The 17,658-nt window shown below is 38.6% G+C and overlaps 1 protein-coding gene across 2 annotated transcripts in view; it reads right to left on the bottom strand.

Annotated features, from left to right (window-relative positions):
- Window positions 1-13,317, bottom strand: part of HCRTR2 (hypocretin receptor 2) — a 116,230-nt gene extending 102,913 nt beyond the window's left edge. Inside the window, exon 1 of one of the 2 annotated variants that reach the window (XM_024754699.1) lies at window positions 13,088-13,317. In XM_024754699.1, coding sequence (XP_024610467.1) covers window positions 13,088-13,310 — 223 coding nt within the window. In that variant the 5' untranslated portion in view covers window positions 13,311-13,317. The remainder of the gene's footprint in view (window positions 1-13,087) is intronic. The other variant, XM_024754698.1, reaches the window with a different exon arrangement.
- Between the last annotated feature and the right edge of the window lie 4,341 nt (window positions 13,318-17,658).

Below are 17,658 nucleotides of genomic sequence, written 5' to 3'. Positions count from 1 at the left end.
TTTTTTCTTTAATATATTTTCTATTTATTTTTATATCTCTATTTTTATGTTGCTTTTCTGTTGTTCTGTCTTCCTTCCCCTTTCTCTTTTTTCTTCTTATCAGTTTTTTCATTTTGTTTTGTTTTTTTGCTTCCTTCTTCAGTTGGCACTCTACTTTGGTTTTGTTTTTTGGTATTATGTTTTTGTCAGTTTTCTTTTTAATTATTTGATTTCATCCTTTGTTTATGCTTGCTTTTTGATTTATTTGGTTCTGTTTTTGTTTCTTTTGTGTGTGTGTATGTTTCCTTGTTTCTATTTTTGTTTGTTTGATTTTACTTTTTTCCATTTGTCTGAGGTTTTCTTAGTCTTTTCATTCATTCTTTTTTTTTTTTTTTAATCCCCTTTATCGCTGGGATGAGCGAATTACAGGGTCTTGGTTCTTCGGCCAGAAGTCAGGCCTGAGGCTCTGGGGTGGGAACACAAAGTCCAGGATGCTGGACCACTAAAGAATTCCCACCCCCAGGGAAGATTAATCTCTGAGAGCTCTCACAGAGAACTCTATCTGAATACAAGACCCGGCTCCACCCAACTGCCAGCAGCTTCCAGAGCTGGACACTCCACACCAAACAACAAACAAGACAGGAAAACAAACCAACCCATCAGCACACAGTCTAACTAAGGTCATACTAAACTCACAGACACCCCAGAACACACCATCTGACATGGTCCTGCTCATCAAAGGGAAAAGACTCAGATCCACCCACCAGAACACAGGCACCAGTCCATCACATCAGGAAGCCTATGCAAACCACTGGACTAACTTCAACACCAGGAGAAGAAAACAGAAGCAAGAGGAACAGAAATACTGTAAATTAGACAAAATGAAAAGAGGGAGAAATATCTTGCAGGCAAAAGAGCAAGAAAAGAAAAGCCCACAAGAACAAATAAATAAAGAGGAAATAGACAAGTTACTTGAAAACGAATTCAAAGTAATGACAGTAAAGATGATTCAAGATCTTAGAAACAGGATACAGAAAATAAAAGAAATTTTTAACAAGGACCTAGAAGAACTAAAGAGCAAAAAAACAGTAGTAAAAAGCACAATAACTGAAATTAAAGATACTCTAGAAGGAATTAATAGCAGAATAACTGAGGCAGAAAAACAGATAAGTGAGCTGCAAGATAGAATAGTGGAAATAACTGCCACAGAGCAGAATAAAGAAAAAAGGATGGAGGACAGTCTCAGAGACCTCTGGGATAATATTAAGTGCACCAACTTTCGAATTATAGGAGCCCCAGAAGAAGAAGAAAAAAAGAAAGGGTCTGAAAAAATATTTGAAGAGATTATAGTTGAAAACTTCCCCAACATGGGAAAGTAAATAGTCAATCGAGTCCAGGAAGCACAGAGTCCCACACAGGTTAAATCCAAGAAGAGACAGGCTGAGACACATATTAATCAAACTAACAAAAACTAAACATAAAGAAAAAATATTAAAAGCGGCAAGGGAAACACAACAAATAACATACAAGGGAATCCCCATAAGGTTAAGAGCTGATCTTTCAGCAGAAGCTCTACAGGCCAGAAGAGAGTGGCAAGATATATTTAAAGTGATGAAAGGGAAAAACCTACAACCAAGTTTACTCTACCAGCAAGGATTGCATTCAGATTCGATGGAGAAATCAAAAGCTTTACAGACAAGCAAAAGTAAAAATGATTCAGCACCACCAAACCAGCTTTATAACAAATGCTAAAGGAACTTCTCTAGGCAGAAACACAAGACAAGGAAAAGACCTACAAAAGCAAACCCAAAACAATTAAGAAAATGGTAACAGGAACATACATATCAATAATTTCCTTAAATATAAATGGATTAAATGTCCCAACCAAAGGACACAGACTGGCTAAATGGATACAAAAACAAGACCTGTTTATATGCTATCTACAAAAGACCCACTTCAGACCTAGGGACACATACAGACTGAAAGTGAGGGGATGGAAAGAGAGATTCCATGAAAGTGGAAACCAAAAGAAAGCTGGAGTAGCAATTCTCATATCAGACAAAAATGACTTTAAGATAAAGACTATTATAAAAGACAGGGAAGTACACTACATAATGATCAAGGGATCAATCCAAGAAGAAGATATAACAATTTTAAATATTTATGCACCCAACAAAGGAGCACCTCAATACACAAGGCAAATGCTAGCAGCCATAAAATGGGAAATCAACAGTAACACAATAATAGTAAGGGACTTTAACTCCCCAATTTCACTAGTGGAAAGATCAACCAAAATGAAAATAAATAAGGAAGCACAAGCTTTAAATGACACATTACACCAAATGGACTTAATTGATATTTATAGGACATTCCATCCAAAAACAACAGAATACACTATCTTCTCAAGTGCACACAAAACATTCTCCAGGATAGATCACGTCTTGGGTCACAAATCAAGCCTCAGTAAATTTAAGAAAATTGAAATCATATCAACCATCTTTTCTGACCACAATGCTGTGAGACTAGATATCAAATACAGGAAAAAATCTGTAAAAAATACAAACACATGGAGGCTAAACAATATGCTACTAAACAACCAAGAGGTCACTGAAGGAATCAAAGAGGAAATCAAAAAATACCTAGAAACAAATGACAATGAAAACATGACAGCCCAAAACATATGGGATGCAGCAAAAGCAGTTCTAAGAAGGAAGTTTAGAGCAATACAATCCTACCTCAAGAAACAATAAAAATCTCAAATAAACAACCTAAATTTACACCTAAAGCAATTAGAGAAAGAAGAACAAAAAAAAGCCCAAAGTTAAAAGAAGGAAGAAAATTATAAAGATTGGATAAGAAATAAATGAAAAACAAATGAATGAAACAATAGCAAAGATCAATAAAACTAAAAGCTGGTTCTTTAAGGAGATAAACAAAAATGATAAACCATTACCCAGACTCAACAGGAAAAAAAGGGAGAAGACTCAACTCAAGAGAATTAGAAAGGAAAAAGGAGAAGTAATAACTGACACTGCAGAAATTCAAAGGATCATGAGAGACTACTACAAACAACTATATGACAATAAATGGGCAACCTGGAAGAAATGGACAAATTCTTAGAAATGCACAACCTTCCAAGACTGAACCATGAAGAAATAGAAAATATAAACAGACCAATCACAAGCACTGAAATTGAAACTGTGATTAAAAATCTTCCAACAAACAAAAGCCCAGGATCATATGGCTTCACAGGAAAATTCTATCAAACATTTAGAGAAGAGTTAACACCCATTCTTCTCAAACTCTCCCAAAGTGTATCAGAGGGAGGAACACACCGAAACTCATTCTACAAGACCACTATCACCCTGATATCTAAACCAGAAAAAAGGTATCACAGAAAAAGAAAATTACAGGCCAGTGTCACTGATGAACATAGATGCAAAAATCCTCAACAAAATATTAGCAAACAGAATCCAACAGCACATTAAAAGGATCATACCCCACGATCAAGTGTGGTTTATCCCAGGAATGCAAGGTTTCTTCAATATAAACATATCAATCAATGTGATACACCGCATTGACAAGTTGAAGAATAAAAAGCATACGATCAGCTCAACAGATGCAGGAAAAGCTTTTGACAAAATTGACCACCGATTTATGATAAAAACTCTCCAGAAAGTGCACATACAGGGAACCTATATCAACGTAATAAAGGCTATATATGACAAACCCAGAGCCAACATCATTCTCAATGGTTAAAAACTGAAACCATTTCCTCTAAGATCAGGAACAAGACAAGGTTGCCCACACTCACCACTGTTATTCAACATAGTTTTGGAAGTTTTAGCCACAGCAGTCAAAGAAGAAAAAGAAATAAAAGGAATTGAAATTGGAAAAGAAGAAATAATACTGTCACTGTTTGCAGATGACATGATACTATACAGAGAAAATCCTAAAGATGCCAACAGAAAACTACTAGAGCTAATCGGTGAATTTGGTAGAGTAGCAGGATACAAAATCTCTGGCATTCTTATACTCTAACAACAAAAAATCTGAAAGTGAAATTAAGGAAACACTCCCATTTAACATTGCAACAAAAAGAATAAAATACTTAGGAATAAACCTACCTAAGGTGGTGAAAGACCTGTATGCAGAAAACTATAAGACAGTGATGAGAGAAGTAAAGGCAATACAAACAGATGGAGAGACATACCATGTTCTTGGATTGGAAGAATCAACATTGTGAAAATGACTACACTACCCAAAGCAATCTACCAATTCAATGCAATCCCTATCAAATTACTAATGACATTTTTCACAGAACTAGAACAAAAAATTTCACAATTTGCATGGAAACACAAAGGATCCCAAATAGTCAAAGAAATCTTGAGAAAGAAAAATGAAGCTGGAGGAATCAGGCTCCTGGACTTCAGACTACACTACAAAGCTACAGTAACCAAGACAGTATGTTACTGGCACAAAAATAGAAATATAGACAAATGGAACAGGATAGAAAGGCCAGGGATAAACCCATACACATATGGTCATCTTATCTTTGACAGAGGAAGCAAGAATATACAATGGAGAAAAAACAGCCTCTTCAATAAGTGGTGCTGGGAAACATGGATAGATACATGTAAAAGAATGAAATTAGAACACACCCTAACACCATACACAAAAATAAACTCAGAATGGTTTAAAGACCTAAATGTAAGGCCACACACTATAAAACTCTTAGAGGAAAACATAGGAAGAACACTCCTTGACATAAATCACAGCGAGATCCTTTTTGGCTCACCTCCCAGAGAAATGAAAATACAAACAACAATAAACTAATGGGACCTAATGAAACTTAAAAGCTCTTGCACAGTAAAGCAAACCATAAACCAGACAAAAAGATAACCCTGAGAATGGGAGAAAATATTTGCGAACGAAGAAAGTAACAAAGGATTAATCTCCAAAATATAGAAGCACCTCATGCAGCTCAAGGTCAAAAGAACCCAGCCGGATCCAAAAATGGGTGGGAGACCTAAATAGGCATTTTTTCCAAAGAAGACATACAGATGGCCAACAAACACATGAAAAGATGCTCAACATCACTAATCATTAGAGAAATGCAAATCAAAACCACAATGAGATATCACCTCACACCAGTCAGAATGGCCATCATTAAAAAATCTAGAACAATAAATGCTGGAGAGGGTGTGTAGAAAAGGGAACCCTCTTGTACTTTTGGTCGGAATTTAAATTGATACAACCACTATGGAGAACAGTATGGAGGCTCCTAAATAAACTACAAATAGAACTACGAAACAACCCAGCAATCCCACTACTGGACATATACCCCAAGAAAACCATAATTCGAAAAGAGTAATGTACCACACTGTTCATTGCAGGACTATTTACAATAGCCAGGACATGGAAGCAACCTAAGTGTCCATCGACAGATGAATGGATAAAGAAGATGTGGCACATATATACAATGGAATATTACTCAGCCATAAAGCGGAAAGAAATTGAGTTCTTTGTAATGAGGTGGATGGACCTAGAGTCTGTCATACAGAGTGAAGTAAGTCAGAAAGAGAAAAAAAAATACTGTATGCTAATGCATGTATATGGAGTCTAAAAAAAACAATACTGATGAACCTAGTGGCAGGGCAGGAATAAAGAAACAGACATAGAGAACGGACTTGAGGATACGGGGCAGGGAAAGGGAAGCTGGGACAAAGTAAGAGAGTAGCACTGACATATATACACTACCAAATGTAAAATAGATAGCTAATGGGAAGCTCCTGCATAGCACAGGGAGACCAGCTTGATGCTTTGTGATGACCTAGAGGGTGGGATGGGGAGGGTGGGAGGGAGGCTTAAGAGGGAGGGGATATGGGTGTATATGTATACATATAGCTGATTCACTTTGTTGTACAGCAGAAACTAACACAACATTGTAAAGCAATTATACTCCATTAAAGATGAAGAAAAAAAGAAAAAAAAAGAATTAACTTCTTATTTTAAATTAAAATATTGGATTTATTTATTTATTTATTTTCTTATGTGCCAATTTTGTAAATCTGGTTAATGTGCATCTGTACTCAGAATGTTGACAAAATCAGGTACCAAAGACATTGTAGCCGAAGGTCAGACAAAGGGAGTTAATATTCTTATCCTGACTTCTTGGAATACAGGACACTCGTAAGGTTTTCCAAAGCAGACACACAATCCCTGGATATTTCTATGCAGTCAAACTTTTCTTTTAAATTGATTTCAAATCTTTTCAGGCACATAAATTTTTACACTAAATACAACCTACCTCATTAGATTGTTCTGAAGAATAAATGAGGCAATGTATGTAACAATGTCTTCTGAAGAGTAAAATAATATGTAAACATTAAACATTTTTCATATGTATGTGATATCCAAAGCAAATTACTGGAAAAGACTCAATGATAGTAATCCAAAAATATTTTCAAGAATAGAGTACATATTTATTCTGAATAGTCTTGATTTTTTGTTTATGGGGAAACAGTTCAAATGGAAAAACATTTAATGGTATTTAAATATATATTCAACCCATTTACTTGGTCAAGAGATGATCTCTCATTGGGAATAAAGATGAAATCAATAAATCCAGTCCTAAGAGTCAGCTATCCAAAAGACTGGTCATATACGTCATGTATTTCATCTGATAGCCTCTCAAACTGTTCCACTGTCAGTGTCTAAAGTTCATTTCATTTATAGTATTATGGGTAATGCCTCTTTGGACATATAAAATACCATTGTGCTCCAGGAGCACTATTATGTGATATAAAGATTGACGTATGCAGTCAAATCAATAGAAACTTATGATTTTTTTAAAAAGTTAACATTAATTCCATCAGAGAAAGAAAAAAAAAGAAATGTGTGAGTAGGTTTGAAAGCCAAAGGAGGAACAAAACAATCTTTAGATTATCTGAGATAGTAAATGTTTAGGTCCTCAGTCTTTAATGGTCTCTAAAGACAGCACCTTCGGTAACAAAATAATCCTTGGCCACAATTATCTAACGTTTATCCAGAGAGTCACCCCCCTGAACAGGCAAAAACCTTTTTGACAACACCTATTTTTACCTTGAAATTTTCTCTTGTAAAGTAACCCTAGCCTGACCTTGATTAAATTATCAAATGAGCTCATCCTCCAAGCTGAAGGACTATAGTCTATCAGAGGAATAGCATGGCAACTGGCCAGCACAGCTCCATAGATCGTCTGGAGGGCACACCTCGTTAACACTCCCATTCTCTCTTTTCTTTCCTTTTTCTTGGTCAGGATTAGAAGCATGAGACAGAGTCAGGATGACACAGGTGGACCATGGAACCAGATAAATCTGTATTAGAAACCCAGTGCTGATACTTACAGTCTGAGTAAACTTTGGAACTAGTTAAAATAGCTTTTTGAATTTCATGTTTCTCATTTGTCAATCAAAGCTATTAATCTCCTTGCTATAAGTTTGTCATGAGGCATCAAGGAAATATATATATTCAACGTGGAACGTAGCTTCCAAGACCTGGCATATAGTACTCCATAAATATTCTTCATTTTCCTTTGCAGCAAGAAGAGGAGTTGGAGACGAATAACTACCCTTTGTTTCACCCATCACATGTCATTAACTGGACCTCACCAGTGAGACGTTATTCAACAGAGCCAGCATCCCTAAGGTTGAGGGGTATGTCAGAATTCTACAAGAAGAAGGATGGAAAGGTCACTTCTCATCAGTGAAATAACACCAGTGGTGGATACTCCTGAAATCTGAGGAGCTGAGTAAGAATTCAGGGACTTTGTAATGCTAATGTAACTGTAGTACGTGATGATTTGCAAATACGTTCTGAAATATGAATTAATAAAAATTCATGTAAACATATAAAACACATATGTATGCCCTAATAAAATCAAGAAAAATTTTATAAAACTTCATGTATTTGTATGTTAGATTTAGCCTGTCTTATACATTGGTAACATTTTCATTTATTTCACTTTCCTCATTTTTTTTCAAATATAGAAAAAACCTATTCCATTTAAATTATCAGTAACACATGTTATTTCATTATTGTCTTCCCATGGTAAATGTTGCTGTTATCTATGAGAGAGACATTTAAAAAGTTATCACTGAGATTCTGTTCAAGTCAAAAACATGATTTATTTTACCCGGTAAAACTAAGTGGCTATGATTTGCTAAAAAGGTGGAGGTGTCAGTTTAACTCTTATTCAGGTAAGCATGCTTTGCATTCTGTAACTAAAATCATACAAGTTTAAAGCTTAGTGGCTAACCTTACCTTTTACGGTTACTGATCATGACTTCTATCGGGTCTTGGCAGAGATCAGTAATGTATTATCTCTAACCTCTTTCTGCTTCCTGTGTGTGAAAGAGTGGGTTTTAAAGACCCACAGGGCTGAGATGGGCTTTGGGACAAGTAGAGAAGAAAGGTCTCAGACTTAGGAGCAGCGGGAACTTGCGACTCTGCCATTGCCATGTCTGGGGCATATGATTAGCTCTGTAAGAAGCAACCCTATTACAGGTATTCCCCCCATCCCACATACCCAGTTTAGTTTAACTCTTATTAGATACACTTATTAATGGGCAGTGTGCTTTAACTGAGTTAAATCAACATATTATCTTTGTGTGTGTGTACGGGCATGCTGTTTAAAACATCAGTAGTGATAGACTGGCCAGCTAACATTTCAGAAACTCTTGAGTTAATGGAACCTAGAGCAGGGAAATGTAAACTGAGAGAAAGAAAATCATCATGATGGTTAGGAACGACTTTCACATAGAGGTGGGAAGGCAATGTTAAGTAGTCAACATGATGCACTAAACATCTAATTGGGGTGGGAGGGTGGAGCTGGTATGGAAAAGAAGAGTAACAGGTGCCAACACCATGTCACTAACAGCTTTTATGAAAACACTCAATTGAGAAAAATGCCAGAGTAGAGGCCATAAAGAGCTACAGAGCTACAGATTGGCCACGGAGGAACAGGATGGCTACCAATCTCACCAAGGAGAGATTTCAATAGTGAGAATGAAGGGATAGAAATTGGCATTTAGTGTCTACTGTGTCAAGAAAAGAAAAAAATATATATATTTGTGTACACTCCTCTAAATATCTCTGTAGAGGATGCTCATATATATATCCTCATAGGATTTCTATAAGGCAGGATTTATTTTTTATTTTTCAATTTATTTGATTCAAGTATAGTTGATTTACAATGTTGTATTTATTTCTGCTGTACAGCAAAGTGATTCAGTTATAGACATATAGATGTTCTTTTTCATATTCTTTTCCACTATGGTTTATCACAAGATATTGAATATAGTTCCGTGTGCTGTACAGTAGGACCTTGTTGTCTATCCATTCTCTATATAATAGTTTGCATCTGCTAACCCCAAACTCTCAATAATCCATCCCTCCCCCACCACCTCTCCCCCTTGGCAACCACAAGTCTATTCTCTGTGTCTGTGAGTCAAGGCAGGCATTATTAACCATAACTTTCAGTTGGAAAAAACAGCCTCAGAGAGTTTGTTAACTTGCTAATGTCACATAAGAGGTGAGAAGCACAGTTGGACTGATGTCATTTGTTGACTGTTCTCCTCATTTTTTCATATGAAGATGACAACAGGGAAGATAGAAGCATTCCAGGTGAAAATCATATATTTGAAAGTGGAAGTAAGAGAAGCAGGGAATTGCTCATTTCCTCCAGATGTTTAACACTTGAACTGACTAGAACCCATCTCTCCATCCAGTTTCTACTCAAGGAATAGTAGGAATGACATCAAACATATTCCCTTGAGTGTCCCCAAGAACACTTTCCCCCATACAAATTAATTTTAAAAACATAACATTGCTCAAAATGTACTGGTCAAATAACTGAATGCATCTACTTGTCTAAAGTACAAGACATCCTTAGGAATAGGTTATATGTGATATAATTTTGAAGATGCTGGAAAAACACTGCTTCCAGAAAGAACCTGTCTCATCTTTCTTCCTAGGATTTAAAATTCTATAATTAGATGTGTATATGTTTTTATTAGGATGCATATAATCATGAAATTGCATGTAGAGTAATTTTTTGCCTTATTTTGAATGACTTTTGTCAACATTTTTCCCAATAAACTGCTTTCTAGCTTGGGAAAGAAGCATCTGATAATGGGGAGGGTATATAATGAGAAAGGCACCATGGAGAGCAGAAAAATAGGTAAGTATGATCAAGACCTTGTCATTCTGCTCACAAAAGGACATTGTGGGAGTAATGACTGCTAACTGATTACACTATATTTGTAAGTTCAAGAAGGTTGAGATTTTCCAAGTAGTTAGTTACATGAAAGTACAAGTGATAAGCGGACCAGAAGGGTCAGTGATTACATCTGCTGCTTACACGGTGGTATTTCACCTTCATACCCAATGTTGACTCTTTTATCTTGCATGAATAATGTGATTTCTTGTCCTGCCATTCTCTGCATAAAATGACATACCAGGGGGGCAAAAAAGCGATTCTCAATCTAATCTGTTTTGCAAATTTGACAATGACTTAAAAGAGCAGGAAGTTGTCTGTGAGTAATGACACTGCTTATTTGTTTAAATGTCAAACTTGAACCTCATCAGCTTTCAGGGAATATGTCCATAAAGAATATGGGTTTCAGTTCAGCCAGAGAGGATTTCAGTGTCATTCATTTCTGAGGAAAACAGCTGTCAGTTTCATGAAAACAAAGAGCTTTGAGTATATCTTTTTTTTTTTTTTTTTTTTAAGTTGAATAGAATTGGACATTTCAGCACTTGGGGCTGTGGACAGTGCTCTCTCACTTGACATTATGAAACATCTACTCCAGAGATGTTTCTTTCCTGAGACTAAAGCACTCCTCAGGCTAGCAAACATGCACCCCTAAACTATGCAATTAGGATATGAAAACCATGCATCACAGGTCTGTGCAAGCCAGAATAAAATAACAGCAAAAAGGAGCAAATTTTATCACAGAGGTTAAGCCTAAAATAAAATTAGGGAAGGAAAATAATTATGATTTGTAGCTATTCCTGAAAAACACGTCAAAATTTTACTGCAATGCAATAACATTCCTCCCTCAGTGGGTTTTTGTTGGAGAGAATCACAGAACCATTAACCCCTCATGGTAATTTATTAATAGTGGGCATAGATGGAAGGGAGAAAAGGAAATACATTTAATAGGCTTGCAGACAGTGGGAGAAAAGAATTAATTCTCTGTATGCTTTCTAAATCTAGAGTGGAATATCAGTGAAGAATTCTGGACCTGAGGTCAGAAGAAATGGAACTGAATCTTAATGATGTTCCTTAATAAGTCATTTTATTTCTCTAAGTCTTGTTTCTTCTGTCAAATGTGGGTTACTCTGAGGTTAAGTGAGAGAGTGTATGGGAAGGAGTCTGGCACAGAGTAGGTATTCATAGATGTTCAATTTTGATTATTCACTTATCATTAAGTATTAGCATAATGCAGTGAAATGTTGCTATGCTAGTAGCCATGTATCTTAATTATTGTAACTCTAAGCATGGATGACAAGGAGAAGGGAAACAAGAAAAGCATTATGATTAACAGACTTAACCTTACAACTGGTCCTAACCATGTGTATTTCCACCTTTCACCTTGTCTGCCTCATCAAAACATTTCCTTTATGTTTGCCTTTAAAAAACTGCAACAAAGTTAAAATAGCCTGAAAAAATATACAGACAGAGCCAACTAAAGTTCTCAGAGGATTCTTATCTTTCTTGTCAAATAATATTCTACCAGCTCTCTCAGGAATGCCTTTCAGTCACATACTACCAACTATTCTGCCTCCTGAATTGGCGAGGGACTACTGTGACTGCTTCTTACCCAGACTGACACATATGGGGAGAGAAGGTAAAAATCAGGCTAGCGCCGAGAGCCTGATAATTCTCTTATTATCCTCCACTGCAGCTACAAAGCCTCTACTTTGGACTTCAACACCTCCCAGCCTATTCCACCTCGCTCATCTTCTACCCCTTTTTGTAACTGAAAATCTAGAGCATCTTCTCCTAGCCTCCCCCTATCTCCTGTCATTTTCCACAGAGATTCCCTCCACACTGCCCTCTGCATTTAAACGCCTCCTACTCTCCATTCATCTAGGTGCACACTCCTTCCATTCACAATTTATGTTCAATCGTCCCTCCCTTCTAAAGCCCCTGTTTTTTGTTTTTTAAGTCGATTTCCCAGCTGCCCTAATAAACTCCATCACCACAGCCACCATCTAGCCACGGCACCGCTTATTCAACCCTCAGAAATTGTGCAGAGGTGGGGAGTGGGAGAGGAAATTTATGCTTGCATACCAACCTAGACAGCGACAAATAGTGAGAACTTAGCACAAAGCTTGGTCTAGTCTTTGGAAAAAAAGAAATCAGCTGCAAATGTTTCCCGAGCCTGGAAACAAGCATGCTCTGGAAAATACATGGGTACAGTGGATAAATGAATGAATGGATGGAGGGATGAATGATTGTGATCTCCTTGGTACTTTTCTCAGAGGCCCCTCCTCCTTGCTCGCTCCCGGCTTGGCTCCTGTTTAATTCAGCTTCCTTGCATGAGTGCACCTCCCTGCTTTGCCTCTGCTCCCACTTCCTGCCCTTTCATTACCGCCTGTGGACTCAGCCTCAACCCCTCGCCAAAGGGCACTTGTACCGGGCTCACAAATCCTTTGTGATTTCCACAGCCCAGGAGAGCTTGCTCCGAAGGGGCACAGCTTCTCATCCTGCCAGCCTGACCTCTCCCCACCCCCGAAACACTCGTCCACGTTACACAAAAGGATGACTAATTCCCCCACACTCCATCAAATCCACCTGGAGAGCCCTGCCTCTGTCCCTTTCCCCGCGCCTGGAACCTTGGTGCTCCCAAAGGCAATGCGGCTCCCTGCAGAAAAAGGGATCACCATTCCAGGGCTCGGTCCTGGCTCGTAAAATCAGAAAACTTTTAAAAAAAAATATAACCCCACCCCGAGAGCAGCCACCTCTTTGTGTGCATCCCTGGGGGGGAGGAGGGGTCTTGGCAGTCGGGGGCGCGAGGACTTGGCAGCCCCTACCTGGGGCTGCCCGGCGGACACTCACCCAGGACGTTCCCAATGAGAGCCACCACGAACACGATGATGTAGCCGGCGATCAGGACCCACTCGTATTCTTTGGGGTGGAGGTATTCCCTCCACAGGTACCGCAGGAATTCCTCGTCGTCATAGTCGGTGGGGTTTAAAAAAGGCTCTTGAGTTGCATTCAGCTCCGGAGCAGATGACCAGTTGCGACAAGGGGGGGAGTCCTCCAGTTTGGTGCCGGACATCACGGGCTCCAGTCCGGGTCGGCTCAGTGCTGCAAGCGGCTCGGCCCCTGCCCCATGGGCGCCGCGGTCTGCGGCGTGAGGAGGCGCGGACAGGCGACCAGGGGCTCAGTAGCAGAAAATGACGTGAAAAGTTACGGAGCCAATGCCTCCGAGTCTCCCGCCCGCCGGGCAACTAGTCCGCCGGCGGGGCTGTGTCTGCAGGCGATGTTGCACCGGGAGGTGAGGAGTAGGCTGAGCATCCAGGGACCGGGCACCAGAGGCTGCAGCAGGGACACCGGGAGGGGAAGCTGCTACCTCGGCTAGGGCTCAATGACTCCTCATTCCAGCGTGGAGTTCGCAGCCCACAGCCTCCTCCCGCGCCCGGGAGAGCTGGGACTGAAGAAGGAAAAAAAAAAAAAAAGTCGTGAAAATGGTATTAACCTGTTTCTCCGTGGGTTCCATCTCCCTCTTTTCTACTTCTTTTTTGTTCCTGCATTTCTCAAGTGCAGTTTCTGTAAACACAGACTTGTGTAGGTCTGTGCACATGGCAAGCCTGGCAACATAGGCTTAATATAGGATTTGCAGATGCTTTTGTCTGGGACAGGTAAATACAAAGTAATGAGGGGCAGCCACTGTGTTCCTCAAGCAGGACGATGGTCTTTCTTCTCACGGCAAGTCGACTGATGTCACCTGCTGTTCTCTCATGGCTTGATTTTGTCTCTAAGGATAGCATTTTGGGATTTGTTAGAGTGTGAGTTCATGATCCTTTCACTTTCAATAACCATGATAGGAGCATTGTATTTGATTGATTACAATCCTGGACGTGGGAAGGGCCTTGGAATCATCTAGCCTAAACTTCAGCTTAATATTAGAAGCCTTCTGATAATATTGTTAATGTGTTTGCGCCTAGTTTGGATGTGACCACAATTCACTCCCTCCACCATCATGGGACTTCTCTAGAAGTTAGAAAACTCTTCTTTACATTAAAATAAGGTCTTAAACTGACATCTGTCTTTCTCAGTCTTTTAGTCCCAGTTCCTAGTTTGCATCTTGGTGCTACATGCAATAAATCCTCCACGTGACAATCTTTCACATAAGCATCACAATTCCTCCCACCCACTTCCATGCTTCCTATGTTCACTGTTCCCCAATTATTTCCATTGTTTTTCAAATGACACTATCTTCACAACATACCTTCACTTGGTCTTCCTTTTATGTCAGTGCCACCTCTGCTGGACAGTTGCCAATATCCTGCAGGGTATACAGCTAGGAGGAAATACAGTAATATGTTTTGCCACTACAAATGTAAACTACTCTTTGGATGCAGCCAATGTTTGTATCTAATTATTTTTTCAAAAGTCACAAGACGCTGTTTATTCATACTGAGTCTTTATTTAAGATCCCTCCCCCACCCCCAATCATAATTCTTCACATTTGTTTTGTTCTTTACAGTTTACAAAATTCTTTCATGCTCCTTAATTTAAAACCCCCTGAGAGGTTGGCCCAGTTTTGCAGATGAGGAAACTGTTCCTGGAGAAATTAAGTGTTTACCAAAGGTCAAGTGAGGAATCAGTGGCAAAATCTTCAGTTCTTCTGACCCCAGCCTGATGCTTCCATCATTCGACAGTGTCATGTTTCACAAGAAACACTATTGTGGTATTTTCCCAATCCACACTAGTCAAATTTCTTTTTAAGAGAAGGGAATAAATAGGCATTTTATTTTTAGACAAATATTTACTTAGTGCTCTTATTTCACTCAGAGATACAAGTTAAACAAGGTTACTGCTTTCATGCATTTTACTTTCTACTGAAGTTAGAAACAAGTCAACTAATAACTACTTAAGAAGAATATGATAAAAAAAAAAAAAAGTCGTGAAAATGGTATTAACCTGTTTCTCCGTGGGTTCCATCTCCCTCTTTTCTACTTCTTTTTTGTTCCTGCATTTCTCAAGTGCAGTTTCTGTAAACACAGACTTGTGTAGGTCTGTGCACATGGCAAGCCTGGCAACATAGGCTTAATATAGGATTTGCAGATGCTTTTGTCTGGGACAGGTAAATACAAAGTAATGAGGGGCAGCCACTGTGTTCCTCAAGCAGGACGATGCAAAAGTCATTTCAGGCAAGTCATTTAACATTTGCTTGGCTTTGCCAGCTTAACTCAGCTAGTACTTGATGAATCTAAGGCATCTCCTCCTCTCCTCCTCCCCTCTTCCCAAACTGGAGAAAGAGATTTTATATATATATATAGCTGGAATTTGTATTTGCAACAGCAAGTGTCATGTGAAATACAGCAGCAAATCCTTGAAGGACACTAAGGGTAAAAAATGTGATCATAGTTAATGTTGTCCAGCAGAGGTGGCACTGACATACCCCACAGCGTTAAACAGATTCTCAGTAGGATGTACACAAGAAGAGGGGCTCTCTCTGGGGAAGCCCACACCACGCTGGTCTTTCTTCTCATTGACTCAGGACTGATGTCACCTGCTGTTCTCTCATGGCTTGATTTTGTCTCTAAGGATAGCATTTTGGGATTTGTTAGAGTGTGAGTTCATGATCCTTTCACTTTCAATAACCATGATAGGAGCATTGTATTTGATTGATTACAATCCTGGACGTGGGAAGGGCCTTGGAATCATCTAGCCTAAACTTCAGCTTAATATTAGAAGCCTTCTGATAATATTGTTAATGTGTTTGCGCCTAGTTTGGATGTGACCACAATTCACTCCCTCCACCATCATGGGACTTCTCTAGAAGTTAGAAAACTCTTCTTTACATTAAAATAAGGTCTTAAACTGACATCGGTCTTTCTCAGTCTTTTAGTCCCAGTTCCTAGTTTGCATCTTGGTGCTACATGCAATAAATCCTCCACGTGACAATCTTTCACATAAGCATCACAATTCCCCCCACCCACTTCCATGCTTCCTATGTTCACTGTTCCCCAATTATTTCCATTGTTTTTCAAATGACACTATCTTCACAACTTACCTTCACTTGGTCTTCCTTTTATGTCAGTGCCACCTCTGCTGGACAGTTGCCAATATCCTGCAGGGTATACAGCTAGGAGGAAATACAGTAATATGTTTTGCCACTACAAATGTAAACTACTCTTTGGATGCAGCCAATGTTTGTATCTAATTATTTTTTCAAAAGTCACAAGACGCTGTTTATTCATACTGAGTCTTTATTTAAGATCCCTCCCCCACCCCCAATCATAATTCTTCACATTTGTTTTGTTCTTTACAGTTTACAAAATTCTTTCATGCTCCTTAATTTAAAACCCCCTGAGAGGTTGGCCCAGTTTTGCAGATGAGGAAACTGTTCCTGGAGAAATTAAGTGTTTACCAAAGGTCAAGTGAGGAATCAGTGGCAAAATCTTTAGTTCTTCTGACCCCAGCCTGATGCTTCCATCATTCGACAGTGTCATGTTTCACAAGAAACACTATTGTGGTATTTTCCCAATCCACACTAGTCAAATTTCTTTTTAAGAGAAGGGAATAAATAGGCATTTTATTTTTAGACAAATATTTACTTAGTGCTCTTATTTCACTCAGAGATACAAGTTAAACAAGGTTACTGCTTTCATGCATTTTACTTTCTACTGAAGTTAGAAACAAGTCAACTAATAACTACTTAAGAAGAATATGAAGAAGGGACAAGTGCTATGATGAAAGCCAAACAGGTGAAGTGAGTGGAGAATTCCAAAGGCCTTATTAGAAATAGATGGTCGAAAAGACCTGGGTGAAGAGGTGGCCTGTACGTAGAGATACCCAAATGGTAAATGTACATATTAATTTCATTTTGTTAATTTGAGGCTTAACCAAATCATCTTAAATGCTGATGCTCTTTCCAAAGCATTAGCCATTTCTCTAGACATCCTATCATCAGTAAATTTGGCAAGTAGGCCTTCTGTGTCTTCATTCATGGTCATTGATACAAATCTGCTAATGTTATCCTGTGGTATAATATGTTCCTCTGATTTATTAATATTTGTATTTTCCGCTTCCCTGTACTATTCTTTTCAAAATGGGGAAAGTTGTTGCAACTTTAGTTCCAACCTGCATTCATTAACCTCTGCAAATTCCTTGCTGTTGACAATCCATAAATATGGACCCCATGTGCTATTCCTATGTACTCAGTGCCATTACTTTTCATTTGGTGGCACTTCAACTTGTCAATACTTCCATCTTTTTAAGCTTTCTACCTGCAATTAATCATCACTCTTTCCTAAAAGTGTCAATGGGGAGAAATGAGAATATTTTCAAGATATTGTTCTGATATCTACTTTATGCTGTGATAAGCCTAGATTTGTCTTGATCCTGAAAAGATTCCATTTCTGGAATCCCGCTGTCTAGGATTTACCAGTGATTTA

The sequence above is a fragment of the Neophocaena asiaeorientalis genome, unplaced genomic scaffold (genome assembly GCF_003031525.2).
Source record: "Neophocaena asiaeorientalis asiaeorientalis breed wild unplaced genomic scaffold, Neophocaena_asiaeorientalis_V1.1 scaffold319, whole genome shotgun sequence".
Lineage (NCBI taxonomy): Eukaryota > Metazoa > Chordata > Mammalia > Artiodactyla > Phocoenidae > Neophocaena > Neophocaena asiaeorientalis.
Note: the sequence above shows the minus strand (reverse complement) of the source record. Positions and strands in the feature narration are given on the sequence as shown.